Consider the following 21,904-nt stretch of genomic DNA (forward strand, 5'->3'; position numbering starts at 1 on the left):
TCCAAGTCATCACATGGATTAACAGATTGAAGCAGTTTTGTCTAGTAACACAACAGATTCTGTTGGAACTTTTAATTTTTGACAGCCTTGAAGAAGTTCAAACTGTATTTTTAATCTCAGACTTACTAGCAAGCCAAAAGCTCACTCATTAAAGCACCACAGCACTTTCACAGTCCATGTATAAAGAAAAAAGCTATTTATTAGACTTGCTTTCTGTAGTATGCCCAAACAATACGGAAAGTGACAAAGCGCCTTTGCTTTGCAGAAACAGAGCGAAAGGAAAATTAAAACAAGGCATAAAACAAAGAAAGGATGTGTACAATAGCAGGCACAAGTTTGTTTTTCTTTGTGCTAAATATAGAGCACAATACTCATCTTTGTGTAAGGAGTATCCCCCAAAGCCTGAAAATAACAGAGGTAGAGAATATCACTGTAATTAGAACTCTAATTTTCAGTTCTTTACCTAGATTCACTTTCTCCTAATATTACTTTCTTCAGAAACTGAGTCTACTCCCAGCAAAAAAAATCAAACAGAAATGCTGTTAAACAGACATTGTAACAGAGAAATGATCAGACTTAGTCCTAGTCAGCTACCACAGTTAAAAGTGCCATTACAAAAAATGTGAGACATCAAAGGTAAGAATTCTGACAATTAAACCTTCACGATCTATCTTTGAAGCTTATGAAATTCCAGCTCTCATAAGAGACTGAACAACTTTATACAATAATGTTTCCCAGCCAGGAAACGTAACACTGCCTGGAGTTATTTGGAATGTACAATAATTAGGGACAAAGAGAAAACAGTGCACATCCAGTGCAGTTCAGCTTGGGAGTTTTCTTGCCAGAATTGCCATTCACTTAACCAAATTAAATGTGCTGTTTGTATCATGTCATATCGTTATACTAAAATAAAACCCTGAATAAAATTTCTAACAAGACTGACATGTGACAAAAATAGTCTGATCTAAATCCAGCATGCTTTCACATTAGGATTCCTTGTACTGTGCATTATAACATGCTATTACTGCAAATATATGAGTATGGGAGTTTCCCATCACCAAAACTGCTTGCAGGATAAAGGCTCATCTATAAATGCATCAGAAGTACCTCATAAATTATCAAATTCCTATCAAGACAACTTCAGAGAACCTCAGCATACATTTCCAGATAGAATATAGAAATAAACATGCTATGATTTTAGATGGTTTCTGAAAGCACCTCCAGACATGAGTTGTGATGTACAAAAGAAATTAAATGTACTGACTTAGAAGACAAAATACAGTATTTCTAATACTAATGGTGTATTAAGGCACTTTCATGCAGGAAAAAATCAAGAACTAAAATTTAACTAATATGAGTTCTGTCCAACACACATAATTTAACTTCTTTCTCAGTGAATAAAATACTATACACACTGCTCTGTATGTTGTTAATAATAACTTACTAGTACTAAACATCCTCTCTTCCTACCCACAACATCTTCCTTGGTGCATCCTGGGATTATATTTTCCTTTCTCACACCCAAATCACAGCAGAGACTCAGTTTTGTTATGGATTACTACAGTCAAGTGTTTTTCCCCTTATGTCACTTCCAATTTATAAGCCCCATTTTTAAAGAAATTGCTATGAACTGCATGACTTTGCACTTCATAGTAGAAGATCTCTACCTGGTTCTGTTGTCATATATTCAAGGCGATCTAGCTCATAGTGTTTAACATTTTGCTCTCTGCAGTATTAGCAAATATCTCCCAAATTTTGACAGTCTTTTATATTTCCTGCTTCTTTAATGAAAACAAGAAAACAAGATTAGCCAAAAAACAGTTGCCAAGGAACTCCATTAGCAAACTCTCTCCACTCAAAGTTTCTTTTCCAACACAAACAACTGTAACCTCTCATTTTCCCAGTCCATGAAAACTTGACTTTTTTTCTACTAATGTCCATTTTTTTCTAGTTTAGGAATAATTCATTACATAATTTTCAGATAACTAAAAGAGTATGAAGTCTTACTAGAATGAAACACCAGGCCTGCATGTCACAATGTGTTTTTGTAAGCTTCTGCTTTATTTTACTTCTTTTTCCTTTACTCAAACAATTTCTCTACATTTATATGTTTTTCCTTCTAAGCTCATAATGTTGATGAAACACAATTCACTTTGCCCCCACTTTCTTAAATACAGACAGCATCCCAGGTAGTTAACAGACATTTCCAAAAATGCTATCCTATATGTACCAAGCTATTTCATCTAAAAACAAAACCACCCAAAACACTTCAACTGGAACAAGACCATTTCATCTCGCCTTTTTAGAGAAAAAGAATCATGTATTATGTGTTATGTCATTTTAAGCAGTAAACTAAGTTTCCAAGCAGAGTTATAACCCTGAATAAAATGGTTATTTTAGTGTAATGAAGCTTGCTCAACAATTACTAGCAAATGCACATTAGTAAGATATGCCCTGCAGAGTTAATAACTATAAATGTGCTTGCCTGTAAAGTCACAACACCTGTGCTGGGTTCTTAAAATACTTATGCATTCTATAAGGGCACATAGTAATGAGATCAAGATTTCCTGTGTAATTGTTACTGCTCAAATAGATGGACTTGGAGGCACATTTAGACCATCTCAAATTTTGAAAGAAACCACTAGTTAGACCCAAAATGTACAGCTTAGGCTCACCTGGAGTAGGCAGCAATTATACACAGCTAAAGTTTCAGTCTTACTAGTTTACTCTGTCTTATAAACTCTGTTTCACTAGTAACTTCTTCCATCCTTACAAATCTCATTTCAGAGGCACAGGAATCGCAGAGTCAGCACACTAGGACAAAGAAAGACCACCAAAACTTTGCAACCAAATTTCGACTCTATACAGATGCAACTAAAGAAGACTGTAGGATTTTTTATAATCAGTTGGAGACTCTTGATAAATGCAGTTTCAATGCCTCTCTTCCTCTGGTGATAATAGTCCATGGCTGGTCGGTATGAACTCACATTTTATGTTTAATTCAAACTACATGTGACTTGATATACTTTCCTTCTCTTCATGCTTCTGCCAAAAGTAACTTCAGAAGAAAGCTTGTGATTAGAAAGATGGATTCCCCTGGTAGCAAACATAGCTAGAAATAATATAAAGAGGATATTCCCCACCACGATTCTGAAGGAAATCTACAGACAATTTTTCTTATGGGAGTCCCATGCCAAGAATTAGGGTCAGCCGCGATTTAAATTGGAGAGTTCAAACAAGCTGAATTAACGTGCTATGCTTCTAGAGAACTAAATACCAGATTCATTTCTCTGGTATGTTCACTGCCACACATTTACACACTTAATGGAAAGTGCACACAATCTCCCCATATCTTTCTCACAGATACACCTTTAAAGAGAGCTCCTCACTAAGCCCCTTCAGCTGAAAATGAAGCCTTCGTTGTCAATGAATTATCACTGAACTGCTTCCAGTTAAACTGTAACAAAGAAAAAATTCCCCCATGAAAACCTTTCTCAAAAGCCTAGCATTAGCACTGCTGTACTAATGGGACCTTTGATCAGCTGCTTCTTGGCTGCTGAAACAAAAGGCAGGATAAGAAATAACATCATTTAAACAGATCCTTGATTCTCGTAGAACCCATGCCATCACAACAAGGAAGCAAAATGGATCTTTTTTTTGAACATCTGCAAATACACAAAGAAACTTTGGAAAACACCCTTGATGCATAGAACTTCCCTGACAAAAAACCAGCAGAGCTGACTTTGGATGAAATATTGCCCTAGATTACTTTAGCCAAATTTCCCAAAACAGAATTTGTTCAAAATCTAGACCCTCCTCAAAGACAAAAAACATGTACATGACTGCAGCTGCTGCCATTCACATTAACTTAGTTTGCAGACATGTCGGGCTCTTAAGAGGAACATGCATGGAGACCTAGAAGTGCAACTCCCAAATTCTGTTAAAATACCAGAAGAGATAAGGATGTTCTATCAGTTGAGGAAATTGATGCAAGAGCAATCATCAGGGACTGTAGGTGATAGGACAAGGGGTAATGGGTTTAAACTTAAACGGGAAGTTCACGTTAGATGTAAATGAAAAGTTCTTCACTGTGAGGGTGGTAAGCCACTGGAACAAGTTTTCCAAAGAAGTGGTAGATGCTCCATTCCTGGCAGTCTTCAAGGCCAGGCTTAAACAAAGCTTTGGGCAACATGGTCTAGTGTGAAGAGTCCCTGCCCATGGCAGGGGATTGGAACTGGATTATTTTAAGATCCTTTCCAACCCTAACTATTCTATGATTCTATGAATTCTGAATAATTCTGGTCCACCAAACCTCAGAATGGAATGGCTGTAGAAGTAAATGCCTGCTGGTCTGCAATCCTCCAGGTTCCCTCCTTCTCCAAGCCTTTTAATTTAAACATACAGAGGACATCTATTCTTGAATGAAATCAGAAATTTTCTGGGCATTTCTGTCTTTCTTTTTAATCAGTAAATCAGCAATACCAATGATCTCAGGATGACTGTAAATATTCTGGGTCATCACCGATAACAGTTCATATTACAAGACAAATTATTATACACTTATATTCTTTTTTTTTTTTCCACTAAAATCTAAAGACTCTCAGCACTGAAGCATGCTGTAGCTGCCAAAATCTAGTTATCAGCATACACCCTCCTTCTTTATATTACGGTTTTTGTTTCCTTGAGCTTTTAACAAGAACTATTTGGCAGAGACTGCTTTACAGTAAGAATAGGTGCTTTTTGTTCTTTTTTTAATAAAACAGGTGGATGGAATATTAGAAAGTTGGATTTGGAAAATGGCAGCAGCTCTGAAGTCTCAGCAAAAACAAATTAATGTGATCGTTGCAGACTGGCTTGTATCTGCTCACCAGCACTACCCCATTGCTGTACAGAATACACGCTACATAGGGCAGGAGATAGCCAACTTCCTGGAATGGCTGGAGGTAAGAGCCACCCATGTTTCTCTGGAAAAGGCCTATTTATCTGTTCTTATGCTTCTGCCACCTTTCTGAAATACTATGCTGATTAATGATATTCTTTTCAATACCTTATATTTCTTTAATACATTGAAAGTTTTTCTTCCATAAACTTTCACGACTTCATAAAACTTCCATTATGCAGGAGAAAAAAAAGCAAGTGCTCTTGCTTATTATTTTTTTATATATCTTTAGAGGTGAAAAAGCTTCATGCTATTTTAGCTTTTCAGTTAGCATGTGTCCAGACAGCTGAGAGTCCCACACTTTGAAAGCATACACACATAATCATTTGGAAGTGGTTATTCAGTAAAATGGGGCATGTTATCTGTGCTTTTATCTTCTGCTTTTAATGCAGAATTCAAGAATGCCATTGTGTCTGATTTTTGCCTCAGCTCCTCAAAGATTATTCTAAAATAATTAGAGATCCAGAACGTAAAGGGAGATCTTTCAAGCAGACAGACATGCCACACAAACAAGATGACAGGGAAGGAGCAGCAAGTATAGGGCCATGTTAACATAGTGACTCCTATCAAAACTACTACATAGGGAGCAGTTGCCATGGCTAGATTGAAAAGGCTGCAGACAAGTCTGCAAGGCATCGCTGGTCTCCAGCACTACTGAAGAAAACGCAGAAAGCAAACACTAGAATGAGAATCACTCATACAAACCAGGCAACTCTTATTTCCTTTATCTCCAGTACTAATTTAAGTTACCTAATTTGGAATTAAATTATACCTCTGGACCTCACAATGATTTTTTTAATACATTAATTTGAATATGGTGAGGCCTAAGGTGAAAGGGAAATACACTGCAAAGCCAAAAGATTTGTAGCAAATACTGTTGAATGGCTAAGCTGCTTTCAAAAGGAATGGCTAGAAGAAGCTGTCAGGTACCATGCCCAGCTAGGGACAACAGGCACAGAAGAGAAGGCAGAAGAGCCAGAGTCACTATTTTTTTGTTGTGGCATTAAAACAAACCTTAGCTCTTGGTCAAATGTAGTTTAAGTTGAGCCTAAAGTCATATTTTGAAGCTGTTTAATTATTGAATGAATGAAATGGTGGACTTTGTCCAGTTCCCAGGAGGACACACCACGTTGTCAACAATTAAAGACAGTCTGTGATTTCTCCACTGTCAGCAAACAAATTGAGGTCTGAATAAACAGTTCCTTGCTCCAGCACTGTAGGTAGCTTCTCTTGTACCACAGTATGCTCTAGGATTTAAATATACCACAAATTTTCATATCATTCAACTGAGTGCGTTCAAGCTGTACACCTTCCTTTTGTTGAAAAGCACTCCTCCTGAGTTTACCAGTGAAAAACCTCTTCATTCTAACTGTCCTAACTAGATAGTTATGCTTCTGTCTGCTTACAGGCTGGCGAGAATTTGGAATATCCTCAGTGGCTGTAACAAAAACTGCAGTGCTGTGCAACATTCTAATAAAGAATAAAATCAAACTAAATCTCAGCGCTCTTACTCCAAGAGTTAGTAGGGAAATTCTTTACAAGTCAGAAAAACTTTGAGCCTTGCAGCTCACATGAAATGCTTAAGATCTAGATAGTAGTAGCAGTGCTCAAATGTGTGGTGTTTTCCTGCTGCATGAAAAGGAGGCAAGGAATAACATTCAGACAGGAAAGATTCAATGCATGATCCACACACCTCATTTGACTTCCATCATGAGCATACAAGTTTCCTGTGCTGTAATTCATGGTATTCCTAGCTTGTAGTAAAGTATTTCACTGTCTACATTTCACATTTTCTGCATCTAAATCAAGCTGCCACTGTCTTCCAGGAATCCATTCAATTTTCCAGAAGCAATGCTCATCTGATTGGGTACAGCCTAGGAGCTCATGTTTCAGGATTTGCTGGAAGTTTTATCAGTGGTACGAACAAGATTGGAAGAATTACAGGTAAGAGACATAATTTTAAGAAATATAACAGTCAGTGGATTTAAGTTACACAGATATTTGATGTATCAATATCACATCAAAATTTAGCTGTTGAATAGCAATATCTGCCACAGTTTAGAAGATTCAACCCACTGTGTTAGAAATTAAGAATTAGGAAATTTAATTAAACACTTTTCAAAATGAAGTATCACCATATGTTGTATCCCTAATAGAGGCTTAAATTAAACAAAGTTAGCACTTGATTGTTTTCACAGAGGCAAATACACATGACTAGTTTGAAGTTCCAATTCTGATCGTGGATTCATTGCCACATATCACAGTTCCTTACACAACAGCTCTTGTGACAGTGCCTGCATGCCAAGAAGCTGATTTTACACTATGTGGTATACTACACCTGTGTGCACACTGAAGGACTTCAGTTCATCAGTGCTGCTTGTTCAAAGCATATTAGTATATCAAACCTCGATAATAAGTAGAAAATATTTAACCACATTAAAACGTATTTTGTGTAACGCCTATATGCATTCTTCAGTGCAAATTACTCAGACTTGTAACAATAAGCTTGAATATTTCACAGTGTAAAAGCTATTAAAAATAAAACTAATTGCATGTCTTGAGGGTGACATGCCTGCTTGTAGCCTGCATTAATAGTCTTGTCCAGTTACGTCTATGCAACTACGTTAGTCCATAATACCAACTTTAGAAGCTTGTTCTCAAAACTGAGGGCAGCTTTAAGCTATGCAGGCAGTCTTTCTCCATAAATCAGTTCCCAACAAAAAAGAGCACCATGCAAAAACATCTCGTACACCGGAAGTCAGTATGACTTCCCTCAGTGGTATATTATTTTTCTAAATACTGCAATAATTTGCCTTGAAGGCTTTTAAGCTGAACAATTATTAGAAAAAATGTCTAGCAGACATACAGTCTCTCAAGCAGTAAGTGAAGCTTTATAAAGTTTCAGGTCCTAAATGTGGGCTAAAAGTCATCCTTGTGGGACTGGTATCTTCAAAAGGGCCTCTGAAATGCATGACCTCTAGAGTATGAAAACAAAATTAAGTAAACATCCCTCAGGTAATAAAGCAGGAGCAGCGTGGTTCGTCTATAACAAACAAATCGATCTCTGGGTCTGTGTCCTTGTGCATGCAGCAGTTACTGCTTATTACAGTGCCTGTGTTTACCTTTTGGTGTGATCTTGTACCCTCTGCACGACAAGTGTTCCTGGCATTGTTTCTATGGTGAAAGACCTTGTAAAGTACCAGTGCTGTCTTTTTTTAAACACTTATCACAAAATTTTCTCATAACAGTAAAAGAACAGCCTACCTGCACTACATCACAACTGGATTATTTGCATTTATTGCAGGCCTTGACCCCGCTGGTCCCTTGTTTGAAGGCATGTCACCAACAGACCGGTTATCTCCAGATGATGCAAACTTTGTAGACGCGATTCATACATTCACTAAACAGCACATGGGTCTCAGTGTTGGCATCAAGCAGCCTGTGGCTCATTTCGACTTTTACCCCAATGGAGGCACCTTTCAGCCTGGCTGTCACATCATGCATGTGTATAACCACATTGCAGAATACGGAATCACTGGTAAGAACCAATGGCACAAAATGGGAAGAAGCATTGCAGCTGCACTGAGGGTATCTTTGGGAAACTTTACAGATCTCTATGGTCTTAAACAGTATCTAGTGAGAGTATTACCTTCCATTATATGCAAGAAATTTGTTTTCTAAAATTTGGTTATCTGATTTTCACATGTATTGAGTTCAAACTGTTCTTACTGACTCCAGTAACGAATTTGGCTGCCTAGCACTTCAGAAAATGAGGCCACAAGCATCCTGCTGTCAAGCACTTCTGAATAATTTCAAAGGTATTTGTTTTAGCAGTAGAGGAAATGAGAAAAATTATTCTAATTAAGCCAGATTAATCTAGTGTGTAATTAATTATTTCAAATCAAATAAAACACAGGGCTGTACTACTCACCTCCTTAGTTCACCTTTTCCCAACTCCATGTCCTTCAGGTGCACAGATGAGGCTTTCTCTAGGACTTGACTGCCAGTGTTTGAGGCTGGGTTTTATAAATTGAAGTTTATTTCCAATGTACCTAAACATAAACATATAGAGAAACTGATACAACATACTGAAAAAGATAAGGTACTGATGCAACTATCAACACACTGCCTAAGAGTAGACTTGATAGCACCTAATTCATAACAAATGTGAAACCAAGCATCAGTTAGAAAGTTTATCAGTGAAAACACATAAAAACAGCCCATCATGATGTATCTTAATTACACAGGAGGAAACTTTTGTAATTTGATGACACAGAAGAAAAAGTTACCTCTCATAAAATCAGACCTATGTATTTAATAATGGTTTTAATACTTTTTTTTGGTCATTTCCCCTCAGTAGTTGCTGAAAACAGAATTCAATTCAACATGAGAGTTTGTCACTCTGATAGGGACAAAAGATGACATTAGTGGGTAAGCATCCAACAGACAACACTGTTCAACCATTCAGAATGCGACTGCTGCCTCTAATGTGGCATGATCTGAAAGACTGTATACAGCCTTAATTGTATTTCATATTGACTATAACAGCCAGGACAATGAAATCAAGGTTCATATTTACAGTCTTAAACAGGCTAGAGAAGTTTAAGCAAATTATTCAATTTTATTACCAGGTGGCTTCAGCCAAACTATTTTTTAATGATCCTAAAAGTAAAGTTGCTACAATCTACGATTTCTGAGGCAAAATCTTGATGTAAAGGGGTGGGGGCTGGGGAGAAGGAAAAAATAATTATGTGAAGGGTAGTAAAAGGGCATGCGGGGAACAATAACATATTGCTTAAAGCTGGTTACTGTACTTCTCTGCAGTTGAAACGTGGGAACAAGGAAGAGGAAAGAGGCACAAGGGCATGAAAAATTTTGTTGTTTGCATTTTTTCAGGCATTGCTCAAACTGTGAAATGTGCTCATGAGAGGTCAGTTCATTTGTTCATCGACTCTCTGCTTCACAATGACAAGCAGAGCACAGCGTACTGGTGCAATGACATCAACACTTTCAACAAGGGAATGTGTCTCAGCTGTAGAAAGAACCGGTGCAACACACTGGGCTACAACATCAGGGAGGAACGGCTCCCAAAAAGCAGACGTCTCTTTCTGAAAACAAGAGCTCGTATGCCTTTCAAAGGTTTGTGGGAATACTTGTTACAGTGTCCAGATCAATCACAGAGTGTGAAAATGAGCCTAAGCTTTGGGATCCTGTTTACTCATTTATTAAAGCTTATAAAAATCCATGGGAATAATAAATTTGCTGAGATAACTAAGGATCCCCATAGGCCATGTTGATGCCCTTTCATCAAGATCCTGACAATGTTTCTGTGGGGAAAAGCATGCTGCATACTCGCCACAGGCTGGCTAACTGGATCTGAGGCCTCGGGGATGCTTTGGGTCCTGATCTACAGGATCTTCCTGCAACTGGCCTGTGTGAATTTGTGATCAGATATGCAGGCATACAGCCAAGCCAAAAAAGGAGCAGGATTGCTTTGGGAGGCCTCTAAACCAGCCTGTTCCAAGTATGCCCAAATTTTATCTGCAATTAGCCTACAAGGTGACATATTACTTTTGAAACAATGGACAGAAAACAGAACAACATGGACTTTTACAGGGCAGAACAGTAGCACTAAAACTGTGACCTGAAGTCCATTAAATTACTTTATCAAGAGCACAAAATGACAACTTTCAAAGTTCAGAGAGACCATCAGTGTGGCTTCCTGCACATATTACCAGAAGGGAAGCACGGTGACAGGGAAATGAGGCCTGTCTGCCTCAAAATGGTGCAGGCCTGGCTGTAGGCTGATTGCGCCTCAGCTGTCAGAGACTGAAAACAACTGCTGCTGACGAGCAAACATTCACCTAGTGGAAAGCTCTGCGTGCATTTCAAGCAAGAACAAGCAGGACTGTGCGGGACGAATGGCAGGGACTTCTTCCAAGGGGCTTTCAGTGCAGGTACTTCTGCTGCATGCTGCTCCTCCTCACCACCTCCTTCCCCGGCTCCCGAGGCGGCACACGGCGAGCAGCGCAGGGCACAGCCCAGGCAGCGGCCCCGCTCAGGGCTTGTGAGCAGCTCCCACCTCCTCCGTGCGCCCGCAGGCACACACTGCACCACAGCCCTACCCTCCCCTCAGCGCGGCAGCGCCAGGGCCCTGCCTGCCCCCAGGCTCCCCCAGCAGCCATGTAGGCCCCGCACCACTGCACTCCCCGGCCTGTTGTGCCTGGCACAGCCAGAAAGTGGGTGCTTCTCTCCTCTCAGAGCGGGTCAGCCCGCTTGTCCCTTACCCAAGATGCTGGGCTTGGGGAAGCACTTGGAATGTCAGCAGTGCGCCCCGGCACGGACACTGAGGGGCTTCCCGGTCCTGGGGAAAAGCGCTTATAAATGTTGCTTGCATTACACATCTTGTCTCCTCGCAGTGCCTGGTACTCAGCTGCAATAGCACAGATTAAAAAACCCACACGAATTCAGGTACTTTTAAAATAATTTTGACGTCTTCCACTAATGCAGCTGTGAAGTACTCAAGTGATGACTCCAGAGGGGTCTCCTCAGCCCTCAAGGATACTCAAAGCAGCTGAATCTGCTGGATCTCATCTTATACTTTTAAAAATGCTTCAGGAAGCGACTTTAAGTACATTTTAAGATGCCATAGGCTGTGCCTAGCTCCCAGTGTGACTTTGCTGCAGTACAGTCAGGTCACCCTCAGAATGAGGAAGGCGAGTTGCTCTGAGGGCACCACGCCTGGGCACAGAAACACGATCCCTATGGTGCGTTCTTTGGATGCGGAGATAGTTTCAGCTTGTGGTAAAATATCTGTGTCTTGCTGGCTTTGATTTCAATTTAAACATGTTGCATTTTGATGCCTGGAACTGTTTTGCTTCAAAAAACCATCCTTGCTGCATACACAGATAGTGGTGCTCCAGACAATAGTCTCCTTTCACAAAGGTTCCCAAACAAGGCGGCAACTGTGGGAGGGTGCAGACAAAGTCATCTTTGTAATGCTCTTAAAAAAAAAAAATAGGTTTGAAGATCACGTGAAAAGCCCAAACAGAAGAAATTTCAGAAAAATCAGCATTATCCTTCACAGTGCTCCGCGCCCTCACAAAATCTGGTGTTTCATTTTTCAAGTTAATGGCATTATATTCTGGAATGCACTTTAATCCAGTTCAAACAAAAAACATTTGTTACAAAGAAGTTAACATTTATAATAAAGCTCTGATGGGACCCTGAGTCAGAGTTTTTATGTGAATATGCTCTCCTTTTTCCCCTAAAGTGAGTGTCATAACCACAGTAAAAGCCTGGGCTTTATCAGAATATACACTAGAATAATCAATTTTTACATTGAGGGAAAACTCAAGACAGTTTAGTAATAAAAGGGACTATAAACAAGCCTCTGCCTGCTTTGTCTTCATGAGGTTTGTAGCAAAGAAGCAGCCATTTTGTTTTCTGGCACCTTTTCTAGGGAAAATACATTGTTCACTGACATACATTAACTAGGAAACAACACAAAAAGTTACAGCTTTTCCAGAAAATGCCTTCCATTGTGAACAGAGAGCTACACACACACACACAAAACAAATCGATCTGTGCACGTACATAAAAAGATGACAGCAGTATGGTGGATCCACTCTCAGATGTAGCCAAGCCTGAAGTGGGTGAGGAGAGGAAATGAGCAAAGAGCATCTTTCTACTCAAAAACTAGTGTGCAATAATATTTTACGAGGACAGTTTCCCATGTGTAATTTGATCAGATTGCAAGGATAAATGCAAGCACCTTTAATTCTTTCAAATACTCTGTGATCTTTGTTAATAGCAGTTACTTAAGGTTTTCTTCCTTAACACCTAAATCAGTTTTGTCAGAAGGTGGCTGGTAGAATCACCAGACAGAAGAGTTCTGAACATTCAGATCTAGTTGATAATATCTCTGTGCACATGGCCTCTAACTCTTAGGATTTGGTTGTTGGGGTTTGTTTGGTTTTTTTTAATGATTTGCTGATGTCAAGCTGCTCACAACCAGTACTCTGAAGATTTAATTCTTCATTCTGACAATATTCAGTTCAAAGACTTCCCTAAACACTGTTCTTCTACAAATCCACCAAATCACAAAGTATTAATGATATCTTTCTTACAGTAATGTGCTTGAACAAAGTCACATTGTTAACATATGCATGTTAAGCACAATGTATTATTATGCAGTCAAAGAAAGTTTGCGAGTCATCTGTTTCACAGGACAATTTTCCAGCTGATCAGTGAAGAGGCCTGACTACATTGCGTAAATTCTTCAATCTGTGTCATACATCTCTAGCTATGTCCAGTCATAAGAATTTGTCTGGTAATTACATAGAGGGCTTGCCAGAAATTCTAAAAACTAAACTTAAGAAAAGCTGAAATATTTCCCATGGAAGAATGTTTTATCTACAAAGGCAACTCAACTAGGTTACCCTTTTCCTTTTTTTCTCCATCCTTTTAAATAGAGCAACAGATCTCCAAACTCCAAGGGATTACACAGCACAGCAACAATCACAACAACAACAACAAAAAAGATTTGATTGCAACACATCTGTCTAAAAAATAAAATACAGTATCAATCCAATATTATTTTGCCTGAGAAATCTATTGCTTCTTTGACTATTAATTTTATCACTTTGCAAATTCTTCTTTTCTACAGTCTATCATTATCAGTTCAAGATCCACTTCATCAATGAAATCCCAGGCAAGCATTTAGAGCCAACTTTTACCATGTCTCTGACAGGCACTAAGGAGGATGCTAAAAGCTTGCCCATCACACTGTAAGTATTGATATTACACATCACTATGCAAGTGAGAAAGAAGGTGCCAATTTATTACACTCTCACGTATGTAAATTGCTATGTGTGAAATGATTTAGTACAGGTAAGTGAAGGTGAACTGGAAATTGTCTTCTCTTCACCCATGTTCCCTAAAAATCACAAACTTTTATAATGTTCATACTGGCTTTGCACGGAAAATCTCTATAAACCAAATTTAGTAATCTTGGAAGTTTCCCTGAATGCTAAGTATCCTGTCCACTTGTGTCTGGTCCATCTCATGGGTAACAGAGGGAGATCTAATAAACTAAAACACAAATAAATAAGCAGCTGTAATTAAGGTAAATAATTTTGGATATTTCTTATGATAGACACCATATGCATTAACAGAAGAGAAGGCAACAGAGTGGGTCAGAATTTGCTCTAGCAGACAAAAGATACAACGTAGATGCTATTATGGGACACCTTTTATTTTGTTGTCAGAAACCCCAACTGCTTCACCAGCTGTTCAGGCTTCTCCAGCTGTTCACTTCTTTTTCAGCATGTTGCCATATTTTGCCACTTTATGCACCTGGAGGAAGAGTATCCTAGAGACAGTAAGGGTCCCTTTTGGAGAAGGAGGAGGAAACATAGTTCCTTCTTTGGTTTTAAAGAGAAGAGCAAACTAATTGTTTGGGTTTTTTTTCACTTTAACCATAATAATTAAGACAGCATTATTCTGGTTTTGTTTTCTGCAGAGCTGAAAGTATAAATGGGAATAAAACCTACTCTTTTCTCATCACCCTGGACACTGATATTGGTGAGGTAATAATGATCAAGTTAAAATGGGAAGGAACTGCAGTTTGGGAAAATCTCTGGGACACAGTTCAAACCATAATGACATGGACAAAAGGCACCCGTCAACCAGGCCTTATAGTGAAGACAATAAAAGTGAAAGCAGGGGAAACACAGCAAAAGTAAGTGTACTGAAAGTACAATTTGAAATAACACCACAGATATTTGGCACACAGGTTATTTTCATTCAAATGCAAGCATCTGAGTCCCAGCACTCTTCACCAATGGTGAATTTATCCATGTACAATAACTGACTTTGCCCCCTCCTATCAGACTGCAAGATTTTCAAGTGAATTAAATAATTACTTTGGGTTTAGGTCAGAAATTAATAGTAGGAAATGTTCAGGCTCACCATCTGAGTTTAAGGCACAGTAGCCTTGGGTGGTGGTTTTGTTGATACATGGGAATAGAAGATGGAGGAGTCAGCATACATATCCAAGGAAGAATTTTAACAAGTTCTGCAATGCAATTTTTCCACACAATTAATTACAATAACTGATAACAATTTGTGACTTATTTTCAGAATGTGATTATCTCACTCCATAAGGAACATATGACATTTCAAAGAAACAAGATACTTTGTAAGATAAATATTGGCTCCAACATTAATGTGATGAAAAATTTGAATTCCTACTTACAAAAAATATGCTAAATCTTAATTATTTGACTTTCAGTATGTAATTAATAGAGAAACTCAGCATCTCCATTCTTGAAAGTTTTCACTAAAATATCAGATCTAGAACTACACAGTTATCTCATTATTCATTGAAGTTAAGGGTTCAAAATTCCCTTATTTTTACCTCATCCATACAAGAGCCAGTCCAGTGTCTGATAGCTGATAAGGAGTTACTACACCGTGGAGGCTGTGTAAGAGGTTCCTGAAATGATACATTGTGGAAGCAAACCTTCAGCTACAGACATTTTGAAATTCCTGTGGTGGGTGAGCAGAATGTGAGCAGTCCTCGAAAACAAGAAGACTGTACATACTTGTACATATCATACTTTCACTGGCATTTGACACCAATTTTTGCACTCTGGTTGTTCTTTTTTAAATAGTGTGAATTCAGTGATGTGACTTTTGGTAGCTGATCTCTGAAGTAGCACTAGAAATGAGCTTTCTGAAGAAAAAAATATGAATGCAAACAAGTTAGTGTCTTGTTTGGGTTTTTTTTTGGGGGGGGGTAGGGTGTGAGGGTGTGTGGGGAGGGTGTGTGGAAGTGTTCGTTTTTCCTTTTTCCCCTGCTGATTGCTTTGAAACTGTATCACCAAGTCTGAGTGGCTCTGTTCTCTACGTACAGCAACGCTAATGACACTTTTGCTTATTCACTCAAAGAAATTTCTGCCAGAAGACAGAATAACAAGAATTGTAATGATTTCCACTGCTTTAATCCTTGGAGAATTTTTACTGAGCAGTTTAATTAAGGTTAATGAGAAAAGCATGTCTTACCTTGTAACTGTGGCTCAGGCTTGGAAGGGGATTTTTTTCCTTGCTATAGTCTCTTTCTTACCAGCACCAGTTATTACTACTGAAGACTTTCTGTGGAACAATACTTATTGGCAGAGATGCATCTCCTTGATACTGAAAAAAAAAGGCAAATCAAACAATTGAAAGAGACATTCTCATAAGACAATCTGTGTGTGGTGAGAGGCAGAGAAAGGATCACATTTTATTGGATTTTGTCCCCCTGGAATTGTATTTTGTAGGTATTTTCCTAACGCAGCACTTGGCACATGCTCCTGCAATCAAAAGCTACTTCTTAAAAGTGATGATCCCAAATCAGTACTGACCTAGCTTCTAGAGCAAATTATAGCGTAGTATACACCACAAATCAGAGAGCTCTTTAACTACACATTTTTGTACCTTGGGAATGAAGGCTGTGGAAAGATCATGTCAGGTATACTCATTTTTCTAACCAGATAGCTCCTGTGCAATACAGCTGTGTCAATAACCTGGCACAAGCCAATTACTGCTGATGTACTATGTAAGAAATCCTAAGAAATAGGTATCTGAGAGGCGGGTAGTTGTTATACTAACAAAAATGATGCTAGTATCTTGAGGTACCTAATGCTCCTTACAAGTTTTTTTTGCTGCAAGCATAAATGGGAGTTTGTGTCAAGATTTTAATGGATAATGATAACCCTCTGGGGTTTGTTCTGTGCAATCTGGTCATGGTTATGGAAATGATGTGTTACTGTTGAAATACTGTATTAATGCTTGATGGGGAAATGAAAGATTATTAGGTGATTCTAGAAGGAAGGGTAAAGGACATTTAAGGAAAAGTATTTTCTTCAAAGAGAAGAGCCTGTAGATTTTGATGTTCTTGGAAAGACCAAACATAATGGATCAAAGAAACAGGAAGTTTGCAAATCCAATACTGAAAAATGGTAATAAACACAAGATGTGTTTTGAGCTGTTTGGTCCTTTTCTCAAGCATTTGAACAAACTGTTGACAATATTTTTATCTCCACATACCTTTACCTCACAACAGTTGCAGAATTTATATGAATGATAACTTTTCCTTTGTTAGATTATCTAATGAGAAACACTTAGGCACAACATAAGGGCATAAAAAGTAGTTAATAAAAGACAATTATGAGCAATAAAATACCAGATTCTAACATATTTGAGTTCCATATATAGAAAAAAATTCTGTAGCATATGGAGTTGCTGGTGGGTTTAGCATCCTACATAACAAATTTTTAATGACCTCAGCTAAATACCAGTCTCCAGCTAAGGGCTAGCAGGCCAAATAGTGCAACCCTGGTAGTAAGAGTTGAAACAATGGCCATCGAGAATACAAAGACAAAAGTGCGGGTATGTGATGGAGAAAAGCATGCCGTGTATGACACCAGAAAGAGACAGAGGGATAATACACTCAGTTGCCTGCTCCTTTTACTCACCTACTATTTGGTAGCCAGATACATCTCTTTCCTCACAAGCCGGTGAAAACAGACACCTTCCTGTAAAAGACAAGATAAAGTCAGATTCAGTGTATCTAGAGAGCACACTTTTATAAAGATAGTAGCCTTAAAAAGTAACTTTATGCTTACGTGCTGTGTTTTCTTTCTAGAGCGACGTTTTGTTCTCAAAGCATTGACAACCTTCACCTTTATCCAGCACAAGAGAAAACATTCGTGAGATGTGAAGATCGCTTTCAGGGGCAAAACAGAAAATGAGTAAGAACACAAAAATCAACAACTCACCAGGATACATTCAAAATAATACACATCTAGCAAAATGTTTTAAAAAGATGCAGCTACATTACATTTAAATATCCTGCTAGTTTCAGAGGTGGTGAAGAAAATATACTAAAACTTTAGATTTTGTGATGCAATAGTAAGCTGAAATAGTGCTTTGTCCATCTAGGAGCCTGCTCTCAAAGAGATCAATGAGTGATTTCAAGGCAACTCTCAATTTTAAGTTGTTTAAAGTTTTAGAGAAACAGCCGCTCACTAGGAATAGAAGAATTGCTCTTGGAAAGAATCATCTCGATAAGCTTTTGGAAAACTGTATTTTGTTCAATTTAAGGGAAAAAAAGCCTCATTTCCCATTAAATACTTTGAAACATTAATAGCTACTACTGTCAGTTAAAACTTTCTTGTATTATTTCCTCATGAAGGGGAAATTCGTTAATTCATAGAAGGAAATATTCCCAAATAGATAAAATTGTTAACAAAGAGTTTGAGCTTTTTACTTTATAGAATTCCAAAACTAAAATGCATCTCAACATACAGAATGCTTGAGGTATTGTTCATAACCATATGACCCTAAAAATGCTTTGTTGTTTAACCATTTTAAAGCACTGATTTAAATTACTAGTAATTGAATTATTTTATTGATGCTTATTATACTACACACAATTCTAGCACAACTAAGTTAACTTTTGCTTTAAAATCATACTTTCATGAGCAGGTAATGCCTGGAGATTTTTAGATTTTAAATTACTGTTTAGCAGATTTTTAGTATTATTTGGAACTACATGAATAAATGAAAATGGTAAAACCCTCAAACATCTTCAGTGCATGATCTTATAAATTCAGACATACAATTCCCTTGTTTCTTATGTCAGAATAGAAACTTCATAAACATTATTGTCTCAGATTATTTTTATGGTTAGTGCATACTGAAATGTTTGTATGTCAGAGTATTTAATTTGTCACTTTGTAATGTTAGGCACAAGATTCATTAAAAAATATGTTTCTACAGCTCTGTGCTCTGAATGTAACTTGTTTTTAATGTTCTCTAAATGGTAAAATATGTGCGAGATCGTTCTCAGGCCTGGGGCAAGCATATTTTCCATTCCAAGATATTGTGGGGAATCTGAATCAAAATATATCGATGTTCTCAGAATGCAAGTGAGATTTATTTAAAAAGCACAACAAATGAACAAGTGGAGCAGAGCGAGCAATCCTGCAAACAACAAACAGTGATCAAATGATGAATGCATCTTTGCCAGCCGTTCAGAATACTAGCTTTTAACTTCTGAAAGCTGTTCTCAGTAATTACTATTCCTGAACCAAAAACGCTGACCAAATACAATGGGAACTGAAGATACTTACTTTCCAAATGGGAATGGCTGTCCTTACAGAGGTATATGTTTCAGAAGCTAACCTAATATTTAAGATGGTCACTTGGAGTAGATTCTTGATTAGGAGAGATATTTATAGATTTTGATACAAATTCCATATAAAAGAACCTGTAGGTCTGCACTGAAAGTTTCTGCTTTAAAAGATTTTGCTCAAGAAAAAAAAAAAGGTTTTTTTCTTAAATACAGAAAGCATTTCTACCTTGTCAAAAATTAAAATGTGATTAATTCAAAGCTTCAGGTTGGTACCCTGATTTCCTGACACAATTGTTTTATTACAGCTCTGTACAATGTTCTGTGCTTACTTATAAACTGATCACTTAAATACAGTAGCTGAAAGTCCAATCAGGAGTGCACGCAGAAAGAGAACATTTCAGCAACACCATATGCTATAATCCACTGGAGACACTTAATTGTTAGACACCCAGTGACAGCAGTTTTAGGTGCATAAATTTAAAATGGACTGTGTCCTGAAGAATGACAGAGAAGGAACAAACGATGATGTGGCCGGTTTAGTGTTGAAAGCACAACGAAAAACGAGACTGAAAAGCATGCACGTGGCTAAGTCAAATTACGCATCTCCCTACACTGTTCCCTACACTAGAATTCAGTTTTTGCTTTTAGAAGAAGCTAGATCTGCCACTCTTACTTCTCATGTTACAGGTTGGGTTGTTTATAAAAGATGTGTCCATTTATAGAACTGAAACATCGCCACGTGAATTTTATCTATGCCATTCATTAAGCTATGAACTCTGCAAGCTTTCAGAACCACATCCTACCCTGCTCTTCAATGGGCTTTGTCAGAAGATCCTGAAAGATGACAGAGCAAGAGACAAAGGCTAGAAAGAACTGGACTGTGCTCCTCCAGTGCAGAAAAAAATGTTAGTGCTTCACTATACCTGAAAGAAAAAGAGCACGAGAGTTGGCAAGACAGCTTTTAATGAGATTTGTATAACGTAAAACATTCAAAGAGCCTTTCGAGTCATGCTTTTCCTCTAGTTACACATCCTAACACACTTAACATTTTAGACATTAAATTGGCATTTCTTTCACCTTAGTATCTCTTCTGTGGTGAAAAGGCTGATAAAGGGATCTAAACTTCAGGAGAAGCAAGCTTGCAAGCACTAGATCAGGAAAAGCAGGTGAAAAAAAAAGAGGTATCTACAGGGTGCTGAAACTCAGGGAATGAGATACTGCAGTTTGAGGGCTTCTGAAGATTTTGAGGTGGGGGGGAGGCTGGGTGAGAAGAATTGTTCTCCAGTTCAACTGACTGGTATATCCCCAAATAAAGCAACTTGAAAACTTCCATAAATCAAATAGGAAAATTAAAAGACCATTCTGTGTTTGATCTCTTGCAGATATGAAGATATTCTGATGTCTTCTGTAGAAATATGTCCAAATAAATCCTGTCCCTGTGTTTTGACAGCCATTACACTGATTTCTGATATAAAAATTAAATAAAGCCCAAGTTGTTGCATAGTCAGTCTTACAATGCCTGCACATAAGACTATAGTTACATGTACAATTGCAAGTGCCTATAGTGATGCCTTAATTTGTGCTCATTGGAATTGCTCCTGTGCCACTCCAAACAACTGAGTTGAGACCTTGAAAGCCATCAGGAACCTGCTCCCGTCAGAGCAAGCACAGCTTAGAATGACACAATGAACGCTGTTCTTTGCATCACCTCTCTGTCATAAAGGACTTCCATATTCAGAAGTAAAAATTCCTTCTTACGTTTTTGTGTGCTTTTCCCAAATACTGGAATGTTAAAGGCAATCTGTATCAGTGAGTCACTGACAGAGTCAGTTTCATAGCTTAAGAGGAGTTTGATGCCCTTCTCACACCCACACCATTCCGACTATACATGCTTCTACCCCAAAGGTGAATGTATATATTTAATAACTAAAGCATTAAGAAATACAACACAAATAAACAAATAGCTACAACTAGGGATTATTAGGTCAAATATTAGTTAGAAAAATTACAGCTATTTATGTACACCTTTATTTCCCCAAACACATTTTAAGATAGACACAAAATGCATATTTTAGATGTCTGGGCATTATTTCTACCCCTCTGGTTTGCATTCCTAGATAGAAATGTAACTGTAACCACCACCGAACCTATTACGGACCTATGATGCTGATTTGCAGAAGGGCTCTGCTCCAACTGATTTTCTTCTAATACCTTTGCCCCTGACAGTGCTATTCAGCTACAAGGGGAAGCACTTTGATATAAAAAAACCAGCCATGGGAAAAAATCAGAAGGTACTGTGAGGAAGGAACTCTGCATGTGCTTTGATTACATCAAAGCGTATGCTGCTCAGTTAGGGAAACAGATGTCTAAGGAGGCCATTCTCAACAAACAGCCCTAAGAATGAGCCTAGCTGGCAGGACTTGACTTTAAAAAGCAGCCTTATTCATGAAATCAACTATACAGCACACCCAACAAACACAGACACCCAGCTTACCAGTTTTAAAGCACTTTGCAAAAAGCTAATTCACTTCTAAAAGTGTTACCCATCAGTTGTGCATTCAGAGCATTATGTGTTTACTCCAGTATTCCTCGGCAAAAACATCTATTTATTTCAGAAGGTATCATTCAGTAGTAACGCAGCCAGGCCTGAATACCCCACTAGTGACCAGTTTCCATTTTGAAGGTAAGAACAGAGAAAGCTTTTGTTCTGCAATCATACAAGTAACTGAAAGGTAATTTTACGGCTTTTCCTTAAAAAGGTTACACAAACCCATCCACTCCTA

The 21,904-nt window shown here is 38.1% G+C and overlaps 1 protein-coding gene across 1 annotated transcript in view; it reads left to right on the plus strand.

Moving 5' to 3' along the window:
• The window catches only part of LIPC (lipase C, hepatic type), a 54,524-nt gene extending 35,759 nt beyond the window's left edge, over positions 1–18,765 (plus strand). The window contains exons 2-9 of the mRNA XM_057398463.1: positions 2,788–2,975; positions 4,764–4,943; positions 6,766–6,883; positions 8,244–8,477; positions 9,836–10,078; positions 13,608–13,728; positions 14,463–14,681; positions 17,631–18,765. Of these exons, the coding sequence (XP_057254446.1) occupies positions 2,788–2,975; positions 4,764–4,943; positions 6,766–6,883; positions 8,244–8,477; positions 9,836–10,078; positions 13,608–13,728; positions 14,463–14,681; positions 17,631–17,736 (1,409 nt within the window). The 3' untranslated portion in view covers positions 17,737–18,765. The remainder of the gene's footprint in view (positions 1–2,787; positions 2,976–4,763; positions 4,944–6,765; positions 6,884–8,243; positions 8,478–9,835; positions 10,079–13,607; positions 13,729–14,462; positions 14,682–17,630) is intronic.
• The last annotated feature ends 3,139 nt before the right edge of the window (positions 18,766–21,904 follow it).

The sequence above is a fragment of the Pezoporus wallicus genome, unplaced genomic scaffold, assembly GCF_028554395.1.
Source record: "Pezoporus wallicus isolate ANWC-B61680 ecotype Strahan unplaced genomic scaffold, APGP_CSIRO_Pwel_v1 contig_3952, whole genome shotgun sequence".
In the NCBI taxonomy this organism is placed as follows: Eukaryota; Metazoa; Chordata; class Aves; order Psittaciformes; family Psittacidae; genus Pezoporus; species Pezoporus wallicus.